The following is a 14957-nucleotide window of genomic DNA, read 5'->3' as shown; positions in this document are numbered from 1 at the left end:
GAGCTAAGTGGTCTGCAAGGCCACTTCCATCTGATTATCTAACCAAGATACTAATCAAAGCCATCAGGAAAATCATTTCTAGCTTCCCACAGAAAGCCTTAACTATAAATTCATCACCAATCTCCCTGGATCATTAAAGTTCACATTTCTTTAGTCAGCTGTATCTCCTCTCTGAAAAAAGTCATTTGAAACTTCCTCTGTTCTTTGCAAACTCCAGACTGACTCTTCTTTTCATATTCTTCGAAGATGACCTTGTTCCCTTCCTACCCAGAAGGTTCACCTTCCTGCCACCCAATGTGCAAAGAGACCCTTGTGCTTTCCTCCTTCCTTTACTTTACAGTGAAGTTGTGCTCCCTCTTGGGAACATCCCTTGTTTCTCCCGAGCCCCCACCCAGCACCGGGGCTCAGTGACCACGGTGGAGTTCCCAGGCGCTGGGGGTCCGCAGACCTCTCCAGGGTGGGTGGAGGCACAAGCATTTCCCAGCAGGATCAGGAGGTTCCTAGTCCCTTCACTGTGCTGACATTTGCACTGACAGTGCACAATCAAAGGCGCACACAACTGTTGGCACCTGAGCCCAAATCAAGGGAGTGGCACCAGTCTATACCAGTGGTCACTGGATTCTTCACCCTTATGCACTCGGTGTAAAAAGAAAACAAGTTTCACTTAAGAATATCCTTGATGAGGCAAAAAAACGGTCATTAACTGTATTAAATCTATACCCTGAGAGCTGGGACAAAGTGGAAAGCACAGACGAAACACCTCCGTACAGGAGGAAATGCAGCCGTCTAGGGAAGCCCTGGGGCTGTTGCGGGTGGGAGCCGCAGGCTAAACCAGCTGCTTTTCCGCGCTCCAAGGACTGAGGGCCGCGGCCAGTCAGACTTCCACGTTTCACTTACGTAACACGCTGGTTCAAAGTGAGTATTTGGGAAGCGTCTCGGTCTGAATCTTTAACGTGACCAACACCGACAGACACGACCCCATAAACACAGGCCCTGGGGTCCTCGAGAACGTTCCGTCGTGGAAGGAGGTCCTGAGAGCCGCCCCCCAGCCTTCGGGACCCCCACGCCGTTGGTCCTCTCGGAGCCCGAGTCCATGCCAGGCAACGACCCACTGCCGCCCTGGCTCCTGACGACGCGATTTCCGGAGCCCCCGCACCCGCGACCCCTTCTCTGGACACCCACATGCCGGGTGCCATCGCCCCGGCCGCCCCCCAGAGGAGGAGCCCTCCCGGGCCCCAGGCCTCACAGGCCCCCGCGCCGGCGCTCTGCTCCCCCGCAGGCCGGGCCTCCCGCGCCCTGTTCGGCCACCCGTTGCCGCCGAAGCCCTGTGGGGCCCCAGGTCCCCCACCGTCTCGGGCCTGCCCCTCGCCGCCCCACGTCCGCCCTCCCGCCTGGGCTTCCGCGGGGCAACAATGCCCGGGGTCCTGCCAACGCGTGCAGCCCACAATGCCCATCCCGGCCCGGGCCTCACCATGGTGAGCTCCTCACCACCCGACGCCGCTCCTCGACCTCAACTGCTGCTGGACCTCAACCGCTCCTCCACCCAACCGTTCCTCCACCGCAACGGCTGTGGCTGCGCGCGCTCCCCAGAGACACCTGCGCTGCCTCACTGCCATTGGTCCCCAGCACAAGGGGGAGGGCCGACGCCAGGAATCCTGCTCTCCATTGGCCGTTGCTCGACGCGCGGTGTATGGTGCTTTCTCATTGGATGTGGCTTTGGCGGGAAGGTTGGACGTCGCGGAAGGCGGAGCGAGGGCCAGGCGTTGCGGGGTGTCCTCTGACGTTACGTCGGAGCGGCCACAGCGCCCCCTGGGTGGGGCACAGGACCTTACAGTACGTGTAAAGCCCACACCCGTGTGCTGCTGCCCCTTCGCCCGGCACCGCAGACCCGCTCGCCTCCTGGCTCCTTATTCGGGTCTCTGCAAACATGCCTGCCCGTCATCTACCCAAAGTCGTCGTCCTGTTTCTTGTCTGTCCCCTTCCTGGTGCAAAAGAGCCATTCCCATCCAGCGCCCCAAACCGGGTGGGATTTGGTTACTTCTTTAAGGAGGAGTGGGATTCCTCATTAAAGGCAGCCCTCTCACCCCCAAGAGCTGGGTGTGGGCACAGTGTCCCTTTTGGAGGACTTTGGAACAATCACCAGATTCCTCCATTCCGTAAAGGTGGACTGAACTTTCTTTAGGATCCAATGTGTAGATCCTTCTGGGAAAAGCTGCGGAGGAGGAGTCCAGGCAGATCCTGCTCAGCATCAGAACGCAACACCTGGTTCTGGCGACTCCCTAGCGGATGTTCAAGCAGACCCTTAACTTCTCCTCAGAGGAGATGGGGACCCAACCCCTGCAGTGAGACACACCGGAAAGGTCTAGGGGAGGCTCTGATCAGTGCCATCAGCTCTGCCCTTAGAAACACGGCTTTGGCAGTAGGAAGGAGGGGGATGGGAGGAGGTCACAGGAGAGCCAGGGAAACCAGGAGAAACCGTCCCTGCTTCTCTCCCTGGGAGAGTGGATCCTTCTGTCTCAGTCACCTTGGGCTGCCATCACAACATACCACAGACCGGGCGCCTTAAACAAGAGAAATGTATTTTCTCTGTGGATAGCAATAACAAAATGGAGTAACACGTGTCAGGGCTTCTAAAATGGAGCTGGGAGGCCATTAAGGAAATGGGGCTTATGCAGGTACACCACGTCTCTACCCAGAAGGAATGAAACTTTTGCACCGAGCTTTACTGCTGTCATCTTGACCTTCATCTCAAGAAATACGCTTACTCGCATGGATCTAAGTTTCTGACCTATATCATTTTCCTTTTCTGAAGAACTTCTTTTAACATGACTTGCAAGGCAGGTCTGATGGAGACACATTCAATTTTTTTTTTTTTTTTTTACCTTAGAAAGTCTGTATTTCTCCTTCACTTTTGAGGAGAAATATGATGGATACAGAATTCTAGGTTGGCGGGGTGTTTTCTTTCGACGCTTAAAATATCTCACTCCCCACACTGCACAGAGGGGATGTGCAGCAGCCTGGGTAACGCACGCTGCTTCTCTTACCAGGGGCCGTCTGACCTTGGCACAGCGGCCGTTTAACCACAGGCTTCGGACCAGGGAGGGAATTTTTTCTGGCTTTTGTGATTTGGAGTGGTATTCATCAGCTTGTCGAACTTGTTTGTTTTGTTCGCGTTCTCATTCTGAGCAGAGATTCCCTTTGGTACCTAATCTTTCATTTGTAATTGTGCATTGTTTTCTTAAAGAGGCCCCCAAAACCTCAAGAACGTGAAGGGCTGCGGGGCTGGGAGAAGGTCCTGAGCCAAATGTGGAGGCAGGACTCCTGGTGGCATCACCAGGGATGCCTGGGTGCTGGTCCCAGCCCGCTAGTGTGCGCTTCCCATACCAGCGGCTGCACAAGCCCCTGGTGGGGGCTCATATCCCCAGGTGTGACAGCGGGGCCTGCCTGCTTGGCTAGGATGTCGGGGGTACAATCCAGGTGGGAGGTGGGGGGGCCTCCGGGCCTCTCGGATCCTCTCTATCAGCCTGCCCAGAGCTCTGAGTCACTGGTCCTGGGCAGAGGCGCCCAGAGTGGTGGCCCTGTCCTTCCAGGTCCCTGCCAGGCAGACCAGAGCTGTTGGGTGACCTGGCCAGCAGGTGGCCAGTGGAAGACCGCAGTACAGCGTGGCCTCAGGTAGCACACACAGCCCAGGGTCACACGGACCAGACCCAGGTGTGCAGATCCATGGTGTGCATGCCCTGCATGTGCAGACAGTCAGCCACACTTGCATGGCTCGCACAGTCTCCTCTCTCTGTCTCGTGGTTTTCCTGGCTCCCTGAGCTCGCCTCCCTGGCCCTGCCAGTGGGCCGACTCTGCAAGCAGATCATCACCAGGCCCCGACTCCTGCCTGGGGAGGCCTCATTGCTGCTACCGAGAGGGCTCTTGTCGGTGCACCAGGCACAGAGCCACGAGGGGGCGGTGCTGTGCAGTGAATGAGGGTGAGGCTCCCCCTCCATCAGCCCCTGTAGGTTATGGACTCTGTGAAGGGCTTCACATGGGTTCCATCATTTCATCCTCACAATGACCCCAAGAAGAAGCCAGGGAGGCACAGAGAGGTGAAGCTGCTTGCCCAAAGTCACACAGCTAGGAAGTCATGGAGACAAGACTCAAATCCATAACCAGTGGCAGAAGTTCTGGGTAGTGAAAATATCAGTGTAAGGACACCAGCTGTCCCTGCCAGGGAAGGGCGATGGCCTTCTATTTCTGAAGTCACGTCCTTCCTGCTCTTGAGGTGCTAAGATGCTCTTCCTTTATGAAATGAAGCAGGCAGTGAATGTGTGTGTGTTGTCTTTTTTCTCGTCCTTAATAACCAAAGTTAACAATGTTTTGCTATCCTATGTCTCCCCCCAGCCCCCATCTCCAGACCCCAAATTCCAAGACCTAGGGCCTGTGTCCTGAAGACCAAGATCCAGTGGACTGGAAAATGGACCACTGGGGAGTCACTGAAGGGTTTTCAGCGCAGGCACTGGAGGAGAAGATGTTGACAGTGCATCTGCATTTTTCAAGATCCCCTTGGCTGCAGTGTGGGAAAGAGGCCAGAGGGCCGGAGTGGGTGGGGGAGACAGAGGAGGAGGCCATTGGTGGTGCCAACCAGACAGTCACATCGACTGGGACCAACATTTGAAGCAGGTCAGATAATTCAGGGTCCTGGCAGCAGAAAGATCATCCAGAATGGAAAAGAATCAGTCCTTCTGGGAGTTGTGGGCAGCTCCATCCAGCTGCAAGGGTCTGACCAGCCTGCACCAGCTCAAGTAGGGAGACCACCTGTTGTCCTGGTTTGCCCAGGACTTCAGCACCGAAAGTCCCAAGTCAGGGGAAGCTCCTCCATCCTGGGCAAACTGGGACAGTCGGTCACCGTCGTCTCAGGACCAGGTTTGTGTGTCAGTCAGGGTTCCCTGCATCTTGCTCTGTTTAGCCTTTCATGAGAACACGCCCCAGGCCACGCTACTGAGCTGAACTGGAGATTCTGCCTGAACTGTGCCCTGCAGCATTGAGTCAATGCATTCTCTGTGTCATGAGTGGGATAAGCAGTCTTCTGGGTGCTAAGAACATTCCAGTTCGTGTGTATTTTGTGTGGATGTAAGTACACATCTGCGTTGAGAGTAGACAGAGGGGAAACTGTGGCAGCCAAGGGGAGGAGTATATTAACTTTTAAGACATTAATAACACAGTCTTCCCCAGTGTTGTGTCTACTTACCGACCATCAGCACTGCAGAGAGTTCCGGTTCATCCACGTCCTCACAACACTCGACACCGACACTTCTCACTGTAGTCGTGCTGCTGACTGGGTGGCTCTCAAATTGTGTTTCCCTGAAGACTAATGAGGTTGAGCACCTTTCCATCTGAGTCTTCGCAATGTAGGGCCTCTTCGGGGAAGTATCCGTTCAGGTCTTTTGCCCATTTTCTCTTGTTTTCTTTGTAGATACGAGTCCTGCATTGGATGTGTGGGTTGCAGAGAGCCTTTGCCACTTTGGGGCTTATGTTTCCTGCTCTTGCTGGTGTCTGCTGGTGAACAGAGGATCCTCATTCCAAAGGAGTCAATTTTCCCCATGGTCAGCTCCGCTCTACCCTAGTCACGTCACCTCTGCCCTCCCCAATGTCAGGAAACTCTCCCCTTTGTTTCCTCTCAATGTTTATTGTTCTACCAAGCACAATTAGATCCACAATCAACCTGGAGCTGATTTTTGGATAGATTTTGAGGTCGGGTTAAAGATTTCCATATAAATGCTGACCCAGCATCATTTCTGGAAAAGGATGGTCAAACTGTCACCAGACAGGGACCCTAACCCACTTCTCTTGTCCTGCCTGGACTCTGACATTTGTGTCTGACCTGATCCTCCTGTCTTCTGGCCAGGGGCAGGGGTTCCTTGATCTAACACTGCAGGCCATGAGCTTACTGGCTTTCAGTATCTTCCAGGAAGAAGGCCTAAGCGACAGCTGCCCTGGCCCCAGCTGCTCTGAACCAGCCCAGACCAGCCCAGCCCACACCCACCAGACTGGCACCGGCACAGACAGGTGGAGAGTTGTACCAAAGTAACCTTCCCTCATTAACCTGGTCAATTCCCCTCCTCTGGGACTGGTGAAGGAGCTGTTTTCAGGTCACGTGATGTATGTAGAACCATGATTTCAAACCATGCATGTGCCAGCTTCTGCCCGCCTCTCCGTGCGATGATGAAACTTCCCCTTTGAATATTTATTCCCCACCCCAGCGAAGACACCCACCTCCCTGTGCTCGGGGGGCCATCGCTTTGTGAAATTATTCCCTCTGCTCTCCACCTTTTTCTTTGCTGCATGCTGCAAATAAAACTGGACTCTATGAAACTACTTCTGGTCAGTCCCTCCTAAGAGGGACCATGTTCGGTTTGGTAACAAAACTTGTTTTGGGCTTAATTTCCAAGAGACAGGGATGTTAGTTGCACTCATCGGCAGTGTTTGTTGTACAAACTGCAGCTGTTCCTTTGTTTATTCAGCATTAACCGGGGCCCAGCCTTGTGCCAAGCTCAGGGCCTGGCTTGGGACTGTGGGCACCGCTCTCAAGGTTCCCAGGGGAGGACAGACGAGAAACCGCCCACTAAATGGGCCTGTCTTATCATCACTGTATCTCCTAGGCTCACCCAGAGCCCAGCACACAGTAGGAGCATAATAAACAGCAATTGCCTGGGCAGCAGGACCACACGACATCTCTGGCATCTTGACTTCGACAAAAGCGTGGTCAAACAACAGCCTATCATCTTCTTTGCTGTGTGACTCTGAGCAGGTCACATTACCTCTCTGAGAATCGATTTCCTTGTGTGGAGGATGGGAACTGACATCACAGGGGCCGGTGGAGTTTCAGGAGCTGATCTGTGTAAAGAGCCTGGCACACACTGAGTGCTTTACATGTTACAGCTACTGGAGTTAATGTTGTCACCATGGTGTCCAAGAACCTGGTAAATACTCTGGTCTCCACTCACCTTCTGGAAAGTGAGGAGGACTGACCAGATGATGTCTCTGTCTCGTCCACTCTTGGACTCTTGGAATCAGAGACGGGGGCTGTGCAGAGCAGGCCCAGGCAGAGGAGAAGGAAACTGACAAAGTGTCATCATGATGTTCGAAAGAGAGAGATTTAAAAGTGGGACAAGGTTGGCAGAGAAGCCAGGAAGGTGAGTTGTGTGTGAGGAGTCTCCAGCAGGGGAGGTCAGTGAGGTGCCCTCATCAGGACCCAGGACTCCCGAGTGCCCGGGCCCCAAGTGCTCGTGGAGGAGGAGTGTCCTGCCCTTGCGGGCCGTCTGGGTGCTGGGTGTCCAGGTCCTGTGGGCTCAGAAGCACATCTCCCATGTTCTGCTCCATCTCCTCTGTCTCGGCTAAGGGCACGGCCTCCACTGTCGCCAAGTCGCCAGTGCTCAGGATGCCAGGGATGTGGAGGGCTCTGTGCCAGGGTGTAACCATGGCATCCTCCACAGCCCTGGGCCACATGTCAGGACAACATCTGGGCCTGCGTCAATCTGACACTAGCTCCTTGGGCTTCTGGCTCTCCTGGATTACTAGTCTCACGTGGGAGAGAGAGGCTCAGAGAGGTGCAGTGACTGCCCAGGGTCACAGAGCCCATGAGAGTCTTCTAGGACCAGCAGTAACGCTGGCAAGGACATCTCCTGCAGTCTGTAATCTCTGCCACCATCTGACACTCATACTCTTTCTTTAGCTACTATTCTGTTTCCTCGGGTCAAAGAATCCAGTGCCAAAGGTTAAGGAGGAATTTGTGGCAGATCAAAAGCTAAAACTGCTTCAGCACTTTTTAAATTACCCAACTCATGCCTTCAGTCACAAAAACGTAGGAGAATATAGAAAACCCCAAACCAAGTAACCTTACTGTTCACAGACAAGCACTGGCACAGTGTACTGCACTATGATCATATGAAATAGAAATGACTAGGAAACATTTTCTTTCACGTGCATTTATGAATACTGTACATCTTTTTCAGAGCACACATTTAGTGAGATATCAGTTCTTTCATTGTCAACCAATTCTACTTCTTATTTCCTGGAAATTACCTACTTCTACAGTTCGATATTGCTGCACAACTTCAGTTATATACGCTGAGCATCTTGTGATCACCAGACATCGTGTAATTATTTTACTGTGGTGAGAGCCCTTAACACATAGCTGCCCTTCTTAGCAAACATTTGAGTGCACAACGCAGCCCCGTGAACTACAGGCACAGTGCTGTGGGCAGCTCTCTAGAACTCACCCGTCTCACACAGCTGCCACCTGCTTTCTGCCTGTTGAACAGCAGTTACCCATCCCCTCCCCAGCCCCTGGCAATCACCGTTCCACTCTCTGTTTACATGAACTTGACATTTTTTCTTCTTCTTGCTTTTCTAGGGGGTCCTTTTTCTCAGCTATATTGGGGTATAACTGACAAATAAAACTGTCAGCAATGTACAACCTGATGACGTGACAGACTGTGTGAGGATTCCCCCATCCAGTCAATTAACACATCCATCACCTCACATATTGTTTTTTTTTGGTGAGAACATGGAAGTTCTACTCTTGTAGTGAATTTCAGTTACACAATGCAGTGTTATCAAACATAGTGACTTAACTATTTTAGAGCCCTCGTCTAAGTGGAATCACACAATGTTGTCCTTCTGCGACTGGTCTATTTCACTTAGCACGGTCCAGCCATCCCACTTGTGGGTACGTATCCAAAAGAGTCGAAAGGAAGATCTCCAAGAGACCTCTGCAGCGCCGTGTGACGGCAGCACTATTCACTGCAGCCAAGACACAGAAGCAACTTACTGTCCACCAAAAGGTAACCGGAGAAGGAATACGTGGAATATTCGTACCACAGAACATTATTTGGGCTGAAAAGAGAAGGGTATCTTGCCATATGCAACAATGTGAAGGCACTTATTTTAAAGTGACAGTAGACTTCAGGTTGGGCCAAGATGGAGTAGGCCCCACACATCCTCCATCTCTCAGATGACAAATGAGACTGTGCACAGAGGACAGAAAGCACGTGCTTGAAAACGCTGAGACGTGAACTCTACCAGGCAGGTGGGGACAGGACTCCTGAAATGGGGTGATGATGTGGCTGTTCCCTCCTCTGTGTCCCAGCTCAGTAGGGCAGGGGGCACCCAGCAGCCACTGACAGTGAAATCTCTGGGACCAGCCCCTTATTTCTAACCCAAGTAGTGGGAACGGGGGCCTTGTGAGTCAGGAGGGAGGGGTCACCCCCACTCGTTTTGTTTTTCTCTCCCCAGTGACAGAGTCTGCCCTGCGGCCTCAGCGATGGCAGAGGCACCAAAAGCCCCGAGAACTTCCCTTTGTCTCTGGACAAGAGAGCAGGGACAGAGACTCCTGGGTCTGAAGAGTGTCAGGGAAACCTGGTGTTTTTTTGCTGAAGAATATTCGCCCTGAGCTAACTTCTATGCCAATCTTATCTGTGCCAGTCTTCCTCCTTTTTGTATGTGGGTCCCTGCCATAGCATGGCCACTGATGAGTAGTGCTGGTCTGTGCCCAGGATCTGAACCCAGGCCACCAAGGCAGACCACGTGGAACTTCGCCATTAGGCCACGGGGCAGGCCACGGGAATCCCCATTCTTTTCTTCTTTCTCTTCTCTGGCTGTTTCACCAGGTAGGTCAACCAAATCACGTGGATCTGCATGACATTACAGGGTGCAAACACTCAGAAGACCTTGTCAGAGGCGCCATAGAGCCTGAAGATGTGGGTGGATCCTGAGCAAGACAGAGCTGGAGAAGGGACTATTTGCCTCTGCGGGTGAGCCAACACGAGTCCTGGGCTCATGCTGAGCCCCAGGCACAGCACAGACCACAGAGGCAGAGCAAAGGCCTGCAGAAACGAGCCCCACTCACTGCCCGGATCCACCCGTGAGTGGGATGTATCCGTGTGACACAGCGGCACAGCGATGCCGTGACAACGGCCTGAGGCGGGAACAACTGCCCGCAGAGGCAAGTACCACACGCAGCTAGACCTTCCCTCTATCGATGCTCCATCAGCCAACAGAGGGAGAACAATGAACCAGCTCCAGAGCATTGCACTGGGAAGCAGAGTCTCACGACACCAGAAGCAAACTGTCCAGGACACTGTGCAAGATCACACCACAAACAGACCAAGAACGAGGACAAGCTGAGCACTTCTCAAGGCAAAAGACGCTCCACAGACCCAGCCCTGAAATAACCCGCAGGCACTCTGCTCAGACAGAGCCTCCACTGCACCCACGCTCAGGGAGGCAGAGGGAAGGCTCGGGAAACTCCTGGAAAGACTCACGTTCTCAGCAGACAGAGATAAACTGTGGAAAAGAAGCAAACGGACATTTTAGAACTTAACATACAACATCCAAACTCAAAAATTCACTGGATGGGCTCAGTAACAAAATGGAGAAAACAGAGGAAAGAGTCAGAAAACTTACTGATCAATAGAAATGGCAAATCTGAAGAACAAAGGGAACGAAAGATTGAACGAAAGACACGAGACCCTCAGAGATGTGGGGAACATGGAAACTTCTACCTTGTGAGCCATGGGAGCGTCTGAAGGAAAATGAAACAGGTCAGTGCAGAAGAGAAGATGTGAGGAAAAGGATGGTGGGAAACTTCCCAAATTCATGAAACACAGGACTCAGCTCAGAAAGCCTCACCCTGACCAGAGTCAATCTCACAGAAAGCAAAGACCAAGGAAAAGCTTGAAAGCAGTCAGGGAAACGACACGTCATGGCTAAGAGAACATCAGTGGGCAGGGCTGTGACTTCTCCTCACAAACCATAGAGGCAGGGGCTGGCATGGAGGGATAGTGGTTAAGTTTGCTTGTTCTGTGCCAGAGGATCGGGGTTCACAGGTTGAGATCCTGGGCCCGGACCTACGCACCACTCATCAAGCCATGCTGTGGCAGAATCCCATAGACAAACTAGAGGAAGATGGCTCAGATCTCAGCTCATGGCCAATCAACCTCACACAGAAAGAAAAAAGAAAGAAAAAGAGAACATAGAGGTAGAAGAGATGGAATCACATCTTTAAAATGCTGAAAGAAAAGACCAACCCAGGACATGACAGGGAGCAAAGGTGGCCTTAAGGATCGAAGGCCAAACCAAGCCAAACCCAAACAACGGTTGATGCAGCTGAGAGAAAACTAGGAGAATTCATCACCAGACAATGGGCCTTAAAATACTCTGTGAAAAGAACTTCAGGCTGAGGTGCAATGACACGAGAGGAGCTGGGAACTTGAGGAAGAAGGGAAGAGCGACAGAAAGGTTGTCTCTGGATAAATGTGGTGGCCTATTTTTCACCTCTTACATTTTTTAATATATGTACGACTCTGAATAAAAAAGGACTCCTCAGTGTCAGAGGGTGGCGTTCAAGGCCTATGGAGGTGACCCATGTGACGACGGTGACAGAGTGGAGGGCACAGCATCCACAGGGCTGGAAGGCTTCTATGTTCTATTTCTCTGGTAAGACGTTATTTGCAGTTGGTCTGTGAAACAACGGTACACGTAGCGTTATTCCCAGGACAACTAGAAATCCTCACAAACTCACTCCAGAAAACTGGAAAACCTCAGTAGCCCCACATGAGGAAATTTGAAAAAGGCAGTGACAACAGTCACCGCACCCAGGTTTCTGGAGAACAGAAGTCATGATCTCCCTTGGTCAGCTGCCTAGGAGCGTGCTTGCTGGGTCACATGTTAAGTGTGTCCCACCCCAGGTCCTTCTGGATCCTCTGCACACGTGCCCTTCCATCTAGAATCTTGGCACATGTCCATTCTTCCCTCACAGGTTCCAAAGCTGTGTCCTAGCAGCAGGCCCCACAGTGCCCACTTCGCCTTTGGTGTCGTTTGCACCTGAAGGAGAGAACTCGGAGCCCAGCTCTCCATTGAGAGACAGACCTCACCCACTTGCGCTATGGGCGGATCCCAGAGCAGGCTGTGCCCCTCACGCCCACCCCAGGCACCGTGGGGCCAGCGCCTGCCAAGAGGGCTTCGCCGCCTCCAGCCCCTTCACCGCACCTGCCGACTTCCCTTGGCTGTCCGGGGTCACCCAGCTGTCCATGTCCCGCCACTCACTCGGAGGACATCCTGCAGGAATCCAGCAACTTCACACCCACGATTTCTCATCGCACCTCCCAGATGGGGTGCCTTGACCCGGAAGATCCTGCGCTCCTTTCTGGGGGTCCTTTCCTCCATCTGCAGGCCTGGCCATCAGAACAAGGCCATGCTCTCTGCTCTCACCCCCGAGAAGTCCTGCAGCTCACCATCTGCTGAGGACAAAGTCACTCCCTGCGTGGTCCAGGAGCAGGGAGTCACCCCGATGCCACCCACAACACCCAGGTGTGCTCAAGACCGCAGCACTGACAAGATGCTGTTGAGAACCCCGGGAGAGAGCAGGAAAGAGACGGCCGAGCAGGAGGAAGACCCCCCAGTCATCGAGAGGCAGGACGATGAGGGAAGGGGCCCTGACAACCCTGGGGAGGCATCGTCTGCATTTAGGCCGCTGGGGCTGCAGGGAGGCCTCTGTTCCATCGTGCCCAGGCCTGGGCCTCTGCAGGGAACCCACCACAGCATGAGGTCAGAGGACAGATCAATCCATAAGTCCCAGACTTCGTGCATGAGCTCCTGCCCCAGAAGAAATGCCATCACCAGCTCATATAGCTCCACCCGAGGGTTCCCATCAGTGCAGAGAAGGATGGGCCCAGCCACAGCCCACACCTGGCTGCCCCAGAGGCCCTCCGAGAAAGTGATCCCAGAGGGCCGTGGATCTCCCTCTGCAGGCTCGGGGCTCTCCCACAGGAAGCTGCAGCGTGGGAAGGACGCACCGGGGCAGACAGAAAGCCAGAGCATCTGCTCACCCATACCCGACAGGTCCAGGCCCCGAAAACGAAAGACCCCTCTGCTGCCAAGCAGGCACGGGGCCCCTCTGAGCCTGCCACCAGCCCTTGAGCTGGGATTTCGAGTCACCGTGGAAGATCTGGCCTCGGAGAAGGAAGCAGCACTGCGGACCATCGACAGTGCCCTGCGGGGTGAGACCGAGGCCGTCAGGGACCATGGCACCACCCAGCCTTCCTGTTCTGTCTCCATGCCTTCTGCAGCGACGGCTCCTCCACCAGCTGTCCCTCTGGCCCCCAGCATGACCTCAGAGTGGGGAAAACGCAGGAAGGTCCAGGACACCATGGGCCCACTCACCATCCTGCAAACTGCTGGAGCGGCCACTGTGGGGCATCCTTTGTGGCACAGGAAGCACAGCTCTCCAGGACCCCTCCTCTCCCTGTCACAGCCCCTGCCAGGCACCTCTTCACCCTCACTGCCCTCACCCATGTCCACATTGCTGACCCCTGCTTCCTCCCTAGGATCTGGCAGGGATGAACTGCCTGCTAGGTGCCCAAGCGCCCTGCTCCCTGCTCCTGGCCCTGCACTAGGCATGGAGTCTGCAATTGGAAGCCCAACTTCTGCCTGCTGGGCCCCTGCCCCTGCGGCAGCATCCCCTCCCTGCTTCCTGTTGAAGTCCACCTGGGGGCACCCTCGCAATGGGGGAGGAGGAGGCCACTCCAAACCCAAGGCTGCAGTGTCAGCTGCAGCAGACGCCAGTTCTGCCTTCTCTGCAGCTTGGAGCACCTCACCCATGTGCACAGACTCTCCTGTCTCCACCTCACAGCGCCCCCCTCCCATCACGGATCCTGGTGCCCCTCCCTCCACGGGCCTGCCAATCATTCCTGCTGGCAGTTCCAGCCCCTCTCCCTGCATATCTACAGGCCTGGCTCCCTGGGCAGCTGCTGACACTGAGGTCACCCCCATGGACACTACTCCGGCTCCCCAGCCTCTGCTCGAGGGCTCTGCAGCTGGCTCCAGTGGGAGCATCTCCTCACCTGCCCTGGCCCTTCAGATGTCCCCCAGGGACAGCATGGCCTCAGTCACCAGCAGCCTGTCCCCACTGAGGTTCTGTGGCCGCACCCCAACTCCCAAACTTCCCACGAACCCTGGAGCCGTGGCCCAGTCCAAATCAGGGGCCCCTGATGGGCAGCAGCATGGAGCCACCACCTTACCAAGCTCTCTCCAGAAGGGCACACGGGCTGCGCCAGCCACACCCCGAGCCCCAACCTCTGCACCAGGCCAGCCTGCTGGGGACAGCACCACATGGGCAGTTTTTGGGGTGGCAACACCCACACCTTCCATCTTGGGCACCCATAGCAGCACCTGGCCAGGTCTTGCTGCCACCCCAGCTGTCTTCCCTTCTGGCACAGCCCACGCCTCGGGCTTGGCCCCTGCCACCTACAAGCGGAGCACTGTGACCCATGCTGGGACCAGGATGAGGCAGCCACAGTCACAGTTTGGCAGCAGAAGCCACGTGCCCTTCAGGTTACAGGTCTTGGTAGCGTCTAAGGGCTTTGACAGCAGATCTGCTCTGTCATTTTTGACCCGTTCCTTCAGTGCCCTCAGCCTTAGAGCACAGACGAGTGTGGCCCCAAGCACCACACACCGCTATGGGGGCAGCTTGGGCCAGAACACCTGGGGGCCCCCTCCCCAGAGCGTCCCAATGGTGACTGCAAGACCCAGCACCAGGCAGAACCCCGGGTCTGGATGCACTACTGCCCCTTCCTCAAGCCGCATCCCTGGGGGCCTGTGCAGGAAGAGACGCCTTACTTCCGGCTGAGGGCCCAGCACCATGGCCAGGAAGGGGTGTTTCCATCCCTACCTCCACTTCCAGCAGCCCTACCTCAGCGGGGGCACCGGAAGGAGCAGCCTTGCTGTTTGGTTAGGTCCCCTCATCCCCTGTCCCTGTGGTCAGAGGCCTCAGGAGAGAACACGGGGGCACTTGATCACGTTCCCTCTAGTCAGGCAGGACACCTCCTTTGCACCTACAATTGAAACTTCCCCTCTCCCCATCTTCCTCCCAGAACCCTCGTGCCTTCCCCACACCTTTTAATAAAGCCTTG

The 14957-nt window shown here is 54.6% G+C and overlaps 1 protein-coding gene across 1 annotated transcript; it reads left to right on the top strand.

The window, feature by feature from the left end:
• The first annotated feature begins 11932 nt into the window (after positions 1-11932).
• On the top strand, positions 11933-14674 carry LOC124225621 (nuclear envelope pore membrane protein POM 121C-like). Its single transcript, XM_046638269.1, has one exon. It carries the CDS (start codon positions 11933-11935, stop codon positions 14672-14674), a length of 2742 nt encoding a protein of 913 aa, XP_046494225.1.
• The last annotated feature ends 283 nt before the right edge of the window (positions 14675-14957 follow it).

The sequence above is a fragment of the Equus quagga genome, chromosome 14, assembly GCF_021613505.1.
Source record: "Equus quagga isolate Etosha38 chromosome 14, UCLA_HA_Equagga_1.0, whole genome shotgun sequence".
NCBI classification, from domain to species: domain Eukaryota; kingdom Metazoa; phylum Chordata; class Mammalia; order Perissodactyla; family Equidae; genus Equus; species Equus quagga.
This window is presented reverse-complemented; position numbering and strand designations above follow the sequence as displayed.